The sequence below is a fragment of the Fragaria vesca genome, linkage group LG2, assembly GCF_000184155.1.
Source record: "Fragaria vesca subsp. vesca linkage group LG2, FraVesHawaii_1.0, whole genome shotgun sequence".
NCBI classification, from domain to species: Eukaryota; Viridiplantae; Streptophyta; class Magnoliopsida; order Rosales; family Rosaceae; genus Fragaria; species Fragaria vesca.
Genome location: NC_020492.1, coordinates 11,556,063 through 11,570,811, shown reverse-complemented (window position 1 = coordinate 11,570,811; position 14,749 = coordinate 11,556,063). Strand labels below are relative to the sequence as shown.

The window sequence follows — 14,749 nt, the reverse complement described above, 5'->3', positions numbered from 1 at the left end:
TTATACATATACGGTTACAATACTTGAGGCACTGTTGTTATTGTTTTGGAATGGGTAGGGTACTACTTGACTTCCAGAAAATGTAATTACTATCTTGTAACTCAGCTTCATTGCTGCACAAAACTGCAATGCCTTTAATTTTCTGTGATGTCTTTAACCACAACAGTTCCTTGCAGGTCCCTAACTAGACCTGCCACGTTCAGTCTCTCTCGCACCCTCTGCACAGCCACTGCAGCAAGTGAGACACGAACCAAGAATCTTGAGCGCATTGCTGAGGAGCTCTTGGAGCTCACAAAAATTGAGAGGCACGATTACTCCATCCTCTTCAGGCTCAAATTGGGCCTCAACAGGTATGGCCCTGCAATCTCAGGGGTGGGTCCCTCATCTTCTGAATCAGGACCTGCTTCCACAGACTCTAAGGTGGCAGAGAAGGTCGCATTTGATATAAAGCTTGAGAAGTTTGATGCGGCGGCAAAGATCAAGATTATAAAGGAGGTTAGGACTTTCACTGATTTGGGACTAAAGGATGCTAAAGACTTGGTAGAAAAGGCTCCTGTTGTTCTGAAGAAGGGTGTGACCAAAGAAGAGGCAGGGCCTATTGTTGAGAAGCTTAAGGAGTTGGGTGCTACTGTAGTTTTGGAATAAAATCAATTCTCTTTCCTTATTACTTTTATTATTTTTAGGTAATGTAGAATAGTGACAGTCTAATGATAAATGGAGAGATTTAGATCGTTCAGTTAGGACTCCTTTTGTTTTTATGTTAATTGAAAATTGGCTTTAATGGATTTTTGGTGTTAGAGGTTAGGATGTTCCTAATTGTTTCTTCCATTTCCATGTGATTCAGGCATGTTTTTACTGCATCTCAGTAGTTAGGAACTTAGGACTTGGTTGAGTCGAGAGTTGCATTTTGTTTTATTGTTTTCAGTATTGTGCTGAAAAGGACCAAGAAACAGGAGGAAAAAAGAAGCTTAGTCAGCTAATCCCCGATTTTCTGGGTGTGAGACAGATTGATATCAGCTAAAATCTTTTGGGCAGCATGGATAGCAAGTACAGTACAGTGAAAAGTGAGTACAGCAGTCATGAATTGTGCTGCAGTATGCACTTGGCCAAAGCACCAGCTTTCATGTATGTACACTATTGCGAGTAATTTGTTCAAGAAGTTCCATATCCTTAAGCAGCAAGAGATCAGTGGATCAAGTCAAATCATTACTGCCTCACACCAAGTGACCTAAGATTGCAGAATCCGAATCCGACATAAACTCTTGCCCATTTTTATGCTCTTGTGCTCTTGTACAGAACTAATGCTTCAGCCTCAAAAATGTCACCAACGCACAGATGTGTTGTACTCTTGTACTGCATTTTCTATTCACACCACAAGCACAAGAAGATTCAAAGGTGTTGATGGGTTGCTTCTGCCAAGGTTATAAAACCATATAGCAACATGCTGTAGTTTTAGAATCATTCCAAAGTTTTGGGTGGAGACTACTTGAGATGCCTACCTACAGTGAAGAAAGCTATGTCCTTTCGGGTCATTATCAGCACCACAAATCACACACTATCGACTAGTAAGATTAAGAACTAAAGACGAATATGAAAAGAGTTGGATTCATTTTTGCTACCTCTCTTGTAGTTCTAATCTCATCACTTGTTATTACATTTTCTATCAATCCAATTACAAACAAATCATACAAATAGTAGGGTGGATAGCCCCCACTCCTGCCTTACTGGTACATCTTGTCCACTTTACAAAAAAAAAAAAAAAAAGAGTCATTCTAAAGTATATTGAAATTCATTCTTGTGGTTTAAATTTGGGAGGTCTCAATAGGATTTGTCAAACAAATGCAATTTTTTTCTTCAGATTCCATCAATTTCATACAATTAAAATAAAAATAAACGATGGACATAAAGTAAACTGTCAACAGTTGCACTCACCTTGAATTAAATGTTAAACCACAAGAATGAACTGAAGGACTAATCTCTGTTATATGTAAATATTAAGCATCAAGTTATACCTCAAGACTTTGGCTTGTTGCCTTCAGGCGAAGTATCTGTTGCTATGTATGGGAGAGAGATTTATTGTCCCAAAATTGTATCAATGAATGAATAGTACAGCCTCAATCTATATACTTGTGTATCATGATCAATAGCCGAAGTTCCAATGAACTTGCAACTGGAGAAAGAAAAAATGCCAGCTACATAGCCATTACTTCTGGGATCGTTCCATCTTGGCTCGAATCTTTTCTTCCAACATTGATATATCTGTCTCGAGATCAAACATTCTGTTTATAGCATTCATATTCTCTAATATCTCATTCAAAGGACGATTCTCGCTTCCGTCACACCTGAGGTGTTGCATTGGACCATGAAGAAGTTTGTTCACTATTCCCATGCTAAGGTCGTAAATTGCTTTTTGTTGCTTTTTTGAAATATCACCTCCCATTTTTGACAAACACTTGTCAACCTCGGAAGCCCTAATCCTCTCAGCATAAGCTCTAAACTTCTTGATGGTAGGAACAGTCTCAAGAGAATCCTTCCAAGCTTCAAATTTATTCAACTCCTCAGTGATAATTGTCAAAGCTTCCATAGCCTTCTGAAGCCTATCTTCCTTGTTGGCTGCCACAACCTCTTTGAGGTCATCCACATTATATACACTTGCAGTCGCAAGATCTGAGACACATGGTGCTACATTCCTAGGGACAGAGATATCAACAAAAAGCCGTTTTCCAAGTTCTGGACTCACGGAGGGAAGCATCTGTACATGTTCTTTTAAGAATAGTGAGGTTTCTGATGCAGTGCAAGTGAAGATGACATCAGCTTCACTGGCACTTGCTTGCATATCTGAAAGGGGTTTGTATATTATTTCAACATCCTTGAACTCTTCACGTATGGCGGCAACTCTCTCTTCACTCCTATTAACAACCACCATATCTCTACACCCTTTAGCAACCAAGTGTTTAATCACAAGCTTTCCCATCTTACCTGCACCAATCACCAAAACTCTAGCCATAGCGTAGGAAGGTTCAGGAAGCTTCATTAGAGCTAGCTCCACAGCAGCTGAACTGACAGAAACTGACCCCGAGGCAATTCTGGTCTCTGTTCTAACCCGTTTACCAACAGTGATTGCATGTTTAAACAGCCCACTGATTTTCCTATCAAAGCCAGGTACTCCCTGTCCAACTTTCACAACATGTTTAACCTGAGCTAGGATTTGGCCTTCCCCGAGGACAAGAGAATCAAGCCCAGCAGCTACTTCAAATAAATGCTGAGTAGCATCCTTGTTGAACAGCAGGAATCGGTGCTTAGAAAGCTCGGACACAGGAACACCACTTAACTGCAAAAACAGAAAAACTTGAAACATTACTTGCTCATTTCAAATGATTTTAGTCCGACTAAGAGACCATTCAAGTAGGTGCAAAAGGAAATGGTAAATGTAGAATATAAATGAGAGAGTAAATACCTTTGACATCCATTCAGTGACTTCCTTAACTCCGCGATTCTGGGAGAGTGCCACAACATATATTTCCATACGGTTGCAAGTACTAAGAACAGCAGCTTCTTCTATATGGTTCAAAGCACAGAGCTCTCCAATGGCCTGCGACCACTGAGCTTCAGGAATGGCAAGTTTCTCACGTATTTCAACTGGAGCTGTGTGAACATTTAGTCCTATTACTGCAATGCTGCTCTTTTCCTTAGTATATCCTGAAATAAATTCAAAGCTTGTTAACGATATGTGATCTCCAAATTACTTGATGAACACTCAAACTAAAAAAAAGAACTAGTTGCATCAAGTCCTTGTAATAAACATAATCCTTGATCTTCATATGGTAACGAGCTGAGATTTTTCTAAAACCACACAATCCCACTCCCATCATAGTAGATGGAAAAATAGACCATTTTCAGACACATATCACAGAACGACTAATCAAAGAGTTCCACAAGTGGAATATAACTCCAATACATCAAATATAAACTATTATTTCTTTCTCTCTCTCTGCTGAAAGAAATTAAAACTCTGTAAAGCCTATGAACAATATGAAAACCGAAATGAAATGCGAAAATTGAATGACATCAAGTCTGACTCACTGTCAGCGGAGGAGGTCTTGAGCAGCTCGAGAGCCGATGAAGATCTGGAGCCGATCGTGACGGCCTGAACCGAATTCTGAGAAGCGATTTCACACCTGGTCTTCAGAGCAGGCGCTCTGATTCGAGATGGTCCGATTTGGAAATGCGAACAGGACTTGGCCGCGGTGGTTCGCTCTGCGTTGTTCGGCCACGGAAGAGGGGCGGCGAAGCCACTCGCAGCCGCCGCCATCGGAGGAAGAGAGAAACCCTAATCTAGGGTTGAAGTTGAAGAGGATTTGATATGAAACCAGAGAAAGGAATTGAATTGGGTGATATAAATGGAAGGGGTGGAAATGAGGAGATTATATATATGGGGGTTTGATTTTCAAAGTGGGAATGGAATTTTTGGTGCGAAAATATATTAAAAGGTCAACTGGAATACACGTTGTCGTAGTTCAGTTGGGGGGTGGATATTTGGTTACCAAAACCCACAACGACGTTGTGAAATGTGAAAAAACACGTGACGCCCACTGAAACTCTGACCGGGACAAACACGAACCCATACCTGCGCCCTAATCTTTTGACCACCGCCCAGCCGCCTACTTTTTACTCTTTTACTACTAACTAGTTACCGAGAACCAGTTTCAATCTTAACCTCCCTTACCAAAAGTAAAAACTAAAAACAAACCAAAATCTGATTGTCTACCACGACTTCTTTCAAAGACCAAAATCTGCATGTTTAGTAGACAAGACTGTCCCAGACATGACTAATTCTTATAACAGTCTTGGACTTTTCAAACTTGGCTTATGCTATATTAACACTTGGTACTGCTTACGACTAAAGAGTAGAACAATCACAAAAGTCTCATCCCATGTTTTTTTTTTCTGAAATAAAAATGGGGTATATAAGAGAAATTTTAAATACACACCTTTAATATCTTAATACACATATTTATTATTTTATATTTCTATTGAGATTTTATAGGTAAGTTAAATGACCAAAACAAACATCTATTATTAAAAAAAAATAGCTCTAGAAGTATCTTTTTCAACGTCTTCTATCCTAAAATCGTCGAAAGCATGTCTTCTTCCCTAACCCCAACTCTTCTCCACAATTCATTTGAGGTTTTTTTTTTTTTTTTTTTTGTATCTGTATCAGCTTTAGTTTGATCTAGTATATCATATTATCGAGTGCTGCATCTTTATCATGACATGTTTTATCGAATAACTAGCTATCTATGTTTAATAGCTATTGTACTTCTACAGTTCTACTAGCTTGTGAATTTTGAAAACTTGTATTGGTGATTTGGAGTTGGGATATAACAATAATCATTTGATTATAAATTGAACGATGATAACAAAAAATTTCTAGCAAAAATTAGACGAAATAATATGTAAAAAGAGGTACCAAATGGTAAATATACATTAATTATATTAAATAATAGAATATTTCATAAATTAAGGGCATTTAAGTATAATACTGAAATGAAAAACTTGATAGATGGTGTATTAAGTAAGGGGTGTGTATTTAAAATTTCTCGTATATAACCCTTTGTTTGATGGTCTCAAGTCAGAAAAGTATCATATTAACTATTTCATTATAAAATTGAAGCTCATCTAAAATTAGCCTAACTGAGCTAGAGTGCTAATCAATTATTCTACACCAAAACTAAAGACAATGCAACATAGACATTTTCTTTCTTTCAATTCTTTCATGACACGTTTATTTACTTAAAATAAAATTAAGAAGGAAGGAAATGATTTGAGGATAAGAGATTTCTTGCGTTTACTTACCGATGATGAGATCTCATCCAATCGGCAACAATCCCATTTTAAAAACTCAATGGGGGAGGTGGGTTTAGAAATCAAAGTCTCCTGAATCAAAATTTTAAATTAAGAATACCCTCTCATATAGCAAGTATTAAGTAAACAACATTAATCCTCGTTAGTTGCATTTTTGTTGAGACTTCATATGGTAAATAAACATCTCAACGGAAATGAACATCTTCATACTAATTTCATTCGGTCATTTCGTCTCTCATTCATGATCAATTTCGTTCCAAGTAAACATGTCATCAATGTATAAGAACGAGAGCGAGGGAGCACATATATTTTGTGGTTCCCTTATTTTGATGGTACCAATCGCAATCTCATTTAATTTGTGTAGTAATTCTCTTGTGGGCGGTCTAATCGCAAGATTTTGAGTTGAACTTTGATGCGTCTTCAAAGGTCAAACATCTTGAAGTCCATCTTTTAATAATTAAAGAGGCATTAGTGAAAATGAGAATTGTAGGCACAAATAATATTACCATGAAGAAGTCTAAACATAAAGATTGTGGAAGTTTTTCTTCTATATTTCTTGATAACATTTACAAGGTTCAAGAACCAGTACAATATATAGATATACAATGTGAACAATGGGAAACATATATGAGAAACTAAAAGAAACACTATAATAATCTAGAGGAAGGAGCCACGGTTGTGGCCGAGACCGAGATCACCATGCTAATTAATGTAGAAAAGGAGACCAGCTGCACAAAAGTATTTGTCACAAACAGTAGCAACAACTCACACCGCTAAGTCAACTTGAACTAGATTAGTTCAATTAGAACTAATCTCCAACACAACAACTCTCAATACTCCCCCTCAAGCTGGATCAAGGGGATTCATTGAGCCAAGCTTGCCCAAGATATGATGAAAATTGTCCATTGAAAGAAACTTGGTGAAGATATCAACTAGCTGATCATGACTGCAAGTGTTATGAGTGGTGATGATTTTGAACTGAACTTGAGCTTGAATATAGTGGTAATCAACTTCAATATGCTTAGTCCTTTCATGAAAAACAGGATTATAAGTAATGTGAACACAATAGAGAGATATTGGTTGACTACAAGGGGATCCCAAATCAGATAGCAATCTCTTCAATGAAATAAGCTCACAAGCAGTAGCAGCTATGACCCTACATTCAGCTTCTGCAATGGAGGATGTAAAGCCACATGGAGGCCTGGATCCCTATCGGTGATAAGGATTAACCTCGCACACATCAATAACCTTGTAGCATAGTAATCGTCAAGGGATTCTCGAGTCTAGGGAATGCCCGCATCTCTAGTAGTAAGGTATACATGGGCCGCGAACATCAATCTTGTAATGCCAGAATATTGCCAAAGGAAAGATTTCCTATTTAGGAAGATGCTCATGGAATAAAGGCCCGTGGTATTTGAGTTAATTAAATGGCATAAGTAAAGAAGGTGAATCGATCTAACACCTTATCCTTACTTAAACAAGACGTAGCAACCTCATGGGCTTTGCTGCCTTAGACTCAAAGCAACCTGAATGCGTTTTCTAAATAAGGAACACTAAATCGTCATCTATGGTAACTAGTTCTTACTCTATCTCTTGCCTTGCATAAATTTATACTACCTTAAGCATTGTACGGTTTAAGCTTGGCACCACATTGAGCCCTAAACTATTTTGCAGGTAATTGACAACCATGGACGAAGAAGAGACGAGTTCAATCTATCCCACAGGACTGTAGATGATCCACAAGATGAAGAAGTGTTCTTCAACCCTCAAGACCCAATGAACCTGCTAAGGAATTACTAGCCGACAAAATCTAGCCCTCACACATACCCAACCTCTTAATCTGCACCTGACTTCGAGGAGAAGGGAGGAGGAGCCCTTCAATCATCTTTACCACCTCCTCACTTCCCATTGTCCCCTTACAACTTTACTCTTCCCATTGACCAGAGCATACACAACCACATTTTTGATACTCGCATTTGAAAGATGTGTCATTCTAATCCTAACGTGAATACTAGAAAAAAAAAATTCAAAGTTAAAACAATGAATACTTAGTATTTCTTGAGTCGAACTCACGACCTCTCATTTATAAAAAAAAAGTTATGCCAGTAGACCAAATGGAGATTCTAGTTGCACCTCTAAATTTGCTTTATATACCTCCATCTTCTTTTTATTTCTATTTGATTTTATCCACTTATGTAAAAAGACAAATAAATACAAATTGATAAATATCAAGTACAACGGGTGTACTAATTAGGCTTTTAGGTATGTATAAAAGTAAAATAGAGGTGTACTAAGTAAGGGAGGTATACATAATTTTTTTTGGAGGTGTAACTAGAACCTCCAGACTAGATAATACCAAGAAAAAAGAAAAACTTCTAAGCTCAAAATATATTCTTTTATTTTGTGTAAATAATAATAATAATAATAAAAAACCAATTAAAAGGAAGCAGATGAATATGATGCTTGAAGTGGTCTTGTTTATCCAAAGCCATTTGTTAGTCTTAAAATGGGCTTGCACATTTTCAGGTCTTCATCACCCCTTTCTTCTTCTGCTTCCAAGACCATAATCTTCAACCCCACAACCAAACCTACTCTCTCAAACCTCCTCCCCCGACCTTCAAACCCTTCACCCACTTCTCTCTTCCGAACCCACTTCACAGCTTTCTCACCAAAACCCATCAAAAGCGTCATCACACCCGCCATTGGGTTTGGTGGGTCTTTGCAAACCACTAAGCGTAGCTTCCGTGGCGGAGTTGTTGTAGCCATGGCTGCACCTGGTCCCGTTCAGAAATCAGAGGAGGAGTGGAGAGCTGTCCTATCTCCCGAGCAGTTTCGGATTCTGAGGCAAAAGGGCACCGAGTAAGACTTGTGGGCTTTTACTCTTATGTTATATTCATGTATAGATAATGTTTTCATTTGGGAAGCTACAGGTTTGTTTTGTTGTATTACGAATGAAATATCCGAAGATGGGTTTGAGAATTTGAGCTTCATAGTCTGATACTGGTGTAAATGGGAAGAGATGAAAAGGAAGGGCATTTTTAGATTCTACTGAAATGGAAGAACGAAAGCCGGCTACTTTAGATTGCTTATGTGGATGTGCTTGTGTGAATTTCTAGCATTGCGGTAGTTTTGCTTCGTTCTTTGTTCTATTTATTCATGAATTTGCTTCTCGAATTCAGTAGCTTGAGTTGTGAGACCTTTTCGTGAAACCTTCCCCGTGGCTAGTATATATAACTGTGTTTATGGTAGATGGGTGAATTTCTTGCTTCTATGTAAATAAGTGAGGTATCTACAACATCATTAGGTATTTTTCAGATAATGTTTCAGTTTTTCCTGTCTCAATGTTTACTGCCATGACTGTCACTTGCTGGAGGAAGTTGTGGTTTTTGACTTTTTGTGGATGTCAAACGTCCATGTTGGTGAACGGAGATAGGTGTAGTAGATTGTACATATAGCAAGGGGAAAATGTTCTGAATTGATATTTGCCAGACTCGTATCAATTGTTCAAAATAAAAACGAGTGCTTTGTGAGGCTTATATGGCTCGTCATCCTACTACAACACAAGTCTATTTAGGATCAGGACAACTGATAATAGGCGAAAGACTTAAGACTGCAGGCATGAGATGAGTGCAGATGAAGTACGAGCTGCTGCTATTATATAAGCAAACTGTAACCGGAGAATAACCTGGGGGATTTGTATCTCAAACTACAGAGTTCTTTTGCTTAAAATGTAAACCATAGCAAGTATATAGATCTGGGATCTGGCTTAGGCTTTGGTTGGAATAACAATTTCGATATGTTTGGAAGTAATATGGATAAGTAGACAACTACCGTGTACTTGACAGCTTCATGCTTTGAGAATCTATAATGACTTGCTATCAATTTTTTGTTACATAGATTATTCGCCATGATATATAAATTGATATAATCAGACGAAAAGTGATTTGCGAGCATGACATAATTTGGCTGCTGTAAAGGTATCCTGGCACTGGAGTATATGACAAGTTCTTTGAGGAGGGAGTCTATACCTGTGCAGGATGTGGGACTCCTCTCTACAAGTCCACAACCAAATTTAATTCTGGTTGTGGTTGGCCAGCTTTCTACGAGGGTCTTCCTGGGGCCATAAATTCTGTTGTGAGTAGCTTCATACTCTTCATGTCTTGGATTATTAATTTTGTTATTCCTAATTCTATTCTAGCAATTATATGTGTATTAATGAAATATCATCTGCTATCAGCCGGACCGCGATGGGATGAGGGTTGAGATTACATGTGCAGCTTGTGGTGGACACCTGGGTCATGTATTCAAAGGTGAAGGTTTTCGAACACCCACAGATGAACGCCATTGTGTGAACAGTGTTTCACTCAAGTTTACTCCTGCCAATTCTAATCCTTCTGAGTGAAGGAGCCCTTTGTATGGTGCACTACAGTATTCGTAAATTCTGTTAATAAGTCAGCTGGGCATGATGAACATTGATTCTACAACATTTGTGGTAATGCTGTCATTGCTCTATATGTATACCTTGATCTAATTTTGTTGCGCAAAATTTAGCTAAATGTCTCTTTTGCTTCCAATCCTTCAGATATCCGAATGATGTTGAGTCTGATTTCTGCTACGGATTCTGAATCTTTCCACTTTCCAGCATGCATTTTGCATCGGTAGTTCAAAGAAATATGCATTTAAATGGATTCACAAAAAAAAAACTTCTTTGTTTTGGTTGAAAGACAATAACTTTTCATTTTTTTTTTATCTTTAGCCAAATGTTAAAGAAACCATTAGGACAGTAATTAATTTCCAGAAATTACATATCTCAAAGTTTTTCCCTGTAATTTGAGGATGATGTCTGCCTTTCTTCATTGTTATGTGGCAATAGCTTTCTCAGTATTTTCATGTGGTTTTTGAGGTAGTTAACAACACCAGTTGAAGACTTATCTTTCATAATATATTTTCTTCAATGAGAAGGGGAAAGAGGGAACTACAACTGCATCACTACTGGCTGGTGGTATTTATGAAACTTGAGTTATAAGATGTTTGGACCATATAAACCCCTGTTGGTTAATTTTCAACCATTTATGGATGGTTGAACATTGATTCTATAACTTCTGTGGTAATGCTGTCATTGCTCTTTATGTATACCTTATTCTAATTTTGTTGTGCAAATAGCTAAATGTGTCTCTTTTGCTTCCAATCCTTCAGATATCCGATGATGTCGTGTCTGAATTCTGCTACGGAATCTGAATCATACCAGCATGCATTATGCATTGTTAGTTCAAAGAAATATGCATTTAAATGGATTCACAAAAAAACTTCTTTGTTTCGGTTGAAAGACGATAACTTATCATTTTATTTATTATTATTATTATCCATATGTTTAAGAAACCATTAGGTTGACAGTGATTATCTCCACACTAACTTTATTATTTGTTATGATTCTAATTTCCAGAAATGACAGATTTCTCAAAGTTCTCTGTAAATCTGAGGTAGTTAAGAACACCAGTTGAAGACGCTATCTTTTATAATTTACTTTCATCAATGGGAAGTGGAAATAGAAAACTAGAACCGCATCACTACTGGCTGGTGGCATATGAGTATGAGACTTGAGTTATAAGATGGGAGTTGGACCATGTAAACCATTTTGAATGGTCCTTGTCATATTGAGATAGACTGTCATTTCAAGGTCCTTAATAGGATTATGTGTATCTGCACTGTGCTTTTACGTTGTACTCATGGAGTTATGGTTATGCTACGAGAAAGAGAACACAAAGCGAGCCATATTGTGACGTGTGATCGGGTTGTTACAAGTTCACGGATGTTAGTCGTAAAAGATTTAGTTTCTGAGGTGAACAACCAATTTCCTAACTAGTTCCTTCGGCACTAGTCTAGCAAGGCGAGAGAGCTAGTCTATGACTAAACAGAGTTGATTTGCATTATGTAAGAACTAGTCTGGCAATACCCTGGAGCGCATTGCTAACTATTCCAAGCTAAGCACTGAAAATTACAGCCAAGACCTCGTGAAGTTCTACAAGCAGTGTCACATATGCCATTTTTACATTAAAAATCTGAAGCGAAGCAAAGCAAAGAGGATAAAGCAAACATCAACACTCGTGGGGTAACCAGATGTTTGAATACAGATAAATCACAGGCCGCAAGGTTTCTGTGGCCAGTGGAAAATCGGCACGTGGATATTCCGTTAGCTTTCCGACCCAAAAATCATATCGCCCTCTGTCATCTAGTAGACGTTGAAACCCATTTCAAGGTCTGCTTCTCCTCCACAAACACATTGATACGTGAAACTCGTATGGGATTATTGGATTAATCTCTATCTTCTATTTCTTATTCACACTTTGATATTCAACGTGTGCACTTTTCATCCTCATTTATAAGTGTTCCTTGGGAAAAGAGGTGCACAAGGGTCAAACTGACACAGCTCAACTCAACTATCAACTCTTGTATTCTCCTCAAGTATCTTCAGAATTGGTTCTGGGTTTTGTAAGAAGAACAAGTCTTTGTGAGTTTTTCAATGTGGGTTTTCTTGTTGCATCACCCTCAGCACTATGTTGGAGTCAGTGACTTGTTTCGGAAGCTATAAGGTAAACCTCACATTCATTATCCATTTCTATGTTTCTTCATATATTCCCCATCCAATGTTTCATATCACTTACTGTTTTCATTTGTCGAATTGCCAAACACTATTGCTGTTCATTTCTTTATTTGTGAATTTAAGTTAGGGGGATTGATTGTATTCGGTACCAATGAAAAAAGGAAAAGAGCTGCATGTTCTTCATGTCAATGTTACTAAATTAAGCTTCTGCAGACAATTCTATATGTTCAAACGAAAGCAATTGTTATTCATATATGTGGAGCAAATTTTCTATGAATTTCATTTATAAGTCTCTCTTTGCCAAAAACAAAAAAGAAAAATAAGAACATTGGAGAATATGATCCCACATATACCAATTGTCTCCCGCTGGTGGAACGAGAAATAGTGCTTCTGCTGGGGTTCATCTGTCGGAACAATTGATATTTTGATTTTGATATTTTTTTATTTATTTTTTTATAGAAAAGAACAGTTGATAGCATTTGAGCAAACTAACTAACTACAACTGGAAATTCATATTAATTTCGCCTGTTCCTTTTAAATGTTTTTTCTCAACGTTTTTGAAACCCCACATGGAACTAGAGTATTGAATTGTCCAAGGGTTTAGAGTTTAGAATCAGATACAAAGTCATTGCTTTCTGTATTCTTCCTATTATCTACATCTTGATACTGGAGGTAACTACCAATTCAAGTTTTCATTTTTGTGTCCACATCCTCATCAAAAGAGTAAAGAATGACTATACTACACTGGTTGATTCTTTGCAGGGATACGGCATTATCAAACAGAAGAGCTCATTTATGGCTTGCTCCATAGGCACATCACGGTTCTGTGGGCAATTGTTCAGTCCTTATTTTAGTAATCAGCAAGTGCGCTCATTGTCATATGCCAATAAGTACAAGATAAGACATAGTCCTTTTGTTGCAAAAAGTCTCATTCAAGGCAATTCTTTGTCAATTTCCTCTGTATATTGGTGGCGAGGACTTTATTTCTCAAACCATAGACCAGGCCATTCAGCAAGATGGAGGATATGTGCAACACTTGATGTTGCCAGCGCTCTTGATGTCATTAATGATTTAGGATTTGATACTTTGACGTTCTTAGCTGTGACTGTTCTGGTTGTTCCCGCATTCAAGATCATCAAAGCTAGCCCTGTAAGAGTACTGTGGTATCAACCATCTTTATTTATTTTTCCGATATTTTAATTATCTTCAGAAATATGGGTTGGCATTTGGAAAGGAAATGAGTGTTTATATATTGCTGGGTAGTTTCACAGATATGTATTCCTTGGTTTAACTCATTTAATCCATACTTTCGTAGACCAATGTCGTCAATTACAGGAGATAGCTTCTTATGACATATATCATGTATAATGGTTTTCAGATACTCGGTTTCTTCTTCGCGGGGATTGTACTCAATCAGTTTGGCTTGATACGGAATCTCACAGATGTCAAAGTTTTGTCAGAATGGGGGATTCTTTTTCTGGTAAGCGAATTGTATATCTTTGCCGATGTTGTTCTTTATCTGTATCATGTTTAAGTATACTGCAAATCATCAATTGGTTAATTATATTTGCGTACTTCCCTTTGTTTCTTTGTTGTTGGTTTGTTTCAGATTCTGAATATTCTGCTAAAATAAAAAAATAAAAACAACAGATTTGCTTGAGAAGATTATATTTCTTTCATCATGTTCTTATATAACTTTTACATTTCGCTTTCCATTTCAGCTATTTGAGATGGGATTAGAGCTTTCATTTTCACGTCTAAAGGCTCTTGCAAAATTTGCCTTCGGTATGGGATTAACTCAGGTAATTTGTTTACAGAAGGAAATATTTACGGTTCTAGCAGCTAAGTAGTTCTGTAAATTAATACTGCATATGTATCTGATATTATGGACCATAAGTATGAAACTCTAACTGGATTATTCAAGGCATTGAATTTTTATAATTTGTACAAGTGTAGCTTCAAAATTTTGATTTTTGGAAGTTAGTTTATGAGCTCCTTTAAGGCTATGCTTGTGCTGTGGAAATGAATAACTCAGAAGCTTGAAAATTTGGTTTTCCATTCCTATTTTTCTCAGTAAGTTGTCAAACAAGCTGGATGAATAGAGGTTGCATTTCAATGTCAGATTCGTTTGATACACCTAATTCAGTAGAATCGACATTTGATGTAAATTCCAGTTATCTGTATTGGTGAAAAGTTAGTTATAATGTATATCACTTTTTCTATGAATTTCTTTCTTTGATATACCTGTCTCTGTCTCTATGTATCTCTCTATCTCTCTCTCTC

General features: G+C 37.3%; 4 protein-coding genes across 4 annotated transcripts in view; 3 read left to right on the top strand and 1 right to left on the bottom strand.

The window, feature by feature from the left end:
* The first annotated feature begins 147 nt into the window (after positions 1 to 147).
* LOC101310493 (50S ribosomal protein L7/L12-like) lies at positions 148 to 739 on the top strand. The gene has a single exon (XM_004292400.1). It carries the CDS (start codon positions 148 to 150, stop codon positions 643 to 645), a length of 498 nt encoding a protein of 165 aa, XP_004292448.1. The 3' UTR covers positions 646 to 739.
* A 1,134-nt stretch (positions 740 to 1,873) lies between these two features.
* Positions 1,874 to 4,312, bottom strand: LOC101310196 (glutamyl-tRNA reductase 1, chloroplastic-like). Its single transcript, XM_004292399.1, has 3 exons — positions 4,084 to 4,312; positions 3,458 to 3,699; positions 1,874 to 3,331 (listed from the first exon to the last, which is right to left on the bottom strand). The coding sequence occupies exons 1-3, from the start codon at positions 4,310 to 4,312 to the stop codon at positions 2,204 to 2,206; spliced, it is 1,599 nt and encodes a 532-aa protein (XP_004292447.1). The 3' UTR covers positions 1,874 to 2,203.
* Positions 4,313 to 8,336: 4,024 nt separating this feature from the next.
* LOC101311927 (peptide methionine sulfoxide reductase B2, chloroplastic-like) lies at positions 8,337 to 10,437 on the top strand. Its single transcript, XM_004290297.1, has 3 exons — positions 8,337 to 8,724; positions 9,843 to 9,999; positions 10,103 to 10,437. The coding sequence occupies exons 1-3, from the start codon at positions 8,372 to 8,374 to the stop codon at positions 10,265 to 10,267; spliced, it is 675 nt and encodes a 224-aa protein (XP_004290345.1). The 5' UTR covers positions 8,337 to 8,371; the 3' UTR covers positions 10,268 to 10,437.
* A 1,774-nt stretch (positions 10,438 to 12,211) lies between these two features.
* The window catches only part of LOC101309907 (K(+) efflux antiporter 3, chloroplastic-like), a 10,681-nt gene continuing 8,143 nt past the window's right edge, over positions 12,212 to 14,749 (top strand). The window contains exons 1-4 of the mRNA XM_004292398.1: positions 12,212 to 12,455; positions 13,229 to 13,615; positions 13,845 to 13,946; positions 14,188 to 14,268. Coding sequence (XP_004292446.1) covers positions 12,420 to 12,455; positions 13,229 to 13,615; positions 13,845 to 13,946; positions 14,188 to 14,268 — 606 coding nt within the window. The 5' untranslated portion in view covers positions 12,212 to 12,419. The remainder of the gene's footprint in view (positions 12,456 to 13,228; positions 13,616 to 13,844; positions 13,947 to 14,187; positions 14,269 to 14,749) is intronic.

Excerpts from the sequence above, each read along its gene's own strand:
- LOC101311927 (XM_004290297.1), top strand. The coding sequence starts at position 8,372 with ATGGGCTTGCACATTTTCAGGTCTTCATCACCCCTTTCTTCTTCTGCT. Across the intron at positions 8,725-9,842 it reads CTGAGGCAAAAGGGCACCGA|GTATCCTGGCACTGGAGTAT; the intron begins GTAAGACTTGTG and ends GCTGCTGTAAAG. Across the intron at positions 10,000-10,102 it reads CTGGGGCCATAAATTCTGTT|CCGGACCGCGATGGGATGAG; the intron begins GTGAGTAGCTTC and ends ATCTGCTATCAG.
- LOC101310196 (XM_004292399.1), bottom strand. The coding sequence starts at position 4,312 with ATGGCGGCGGCTGCGAGTGGCTTCGCCGCCCCTCTTCCGTGGCCGAAC. Across the intron at positions 3,700-4,083 it reads CAAGACCTCCTCCGCTGACA|GATATACTAAGGAAAAGAGC; the intron begins GTGAGTCAGACT and ends AATTTATTTCAG. Across the intron at positions 3,332-3,457 it reads TCACTGAATGGATGTCAAAG|TTAAGTGGTGTTCCTGTGTC; the intron begins GTATTTACTCTC and ends CTGTTTTTGCAG.
- LOC101310493 (XM_004292400.1), top strand. The coding sequence starts at position 148 with ATGTCTTTAACCACAACAGTTCCTTGCAGGTCCCTAACTAGACCTGCC.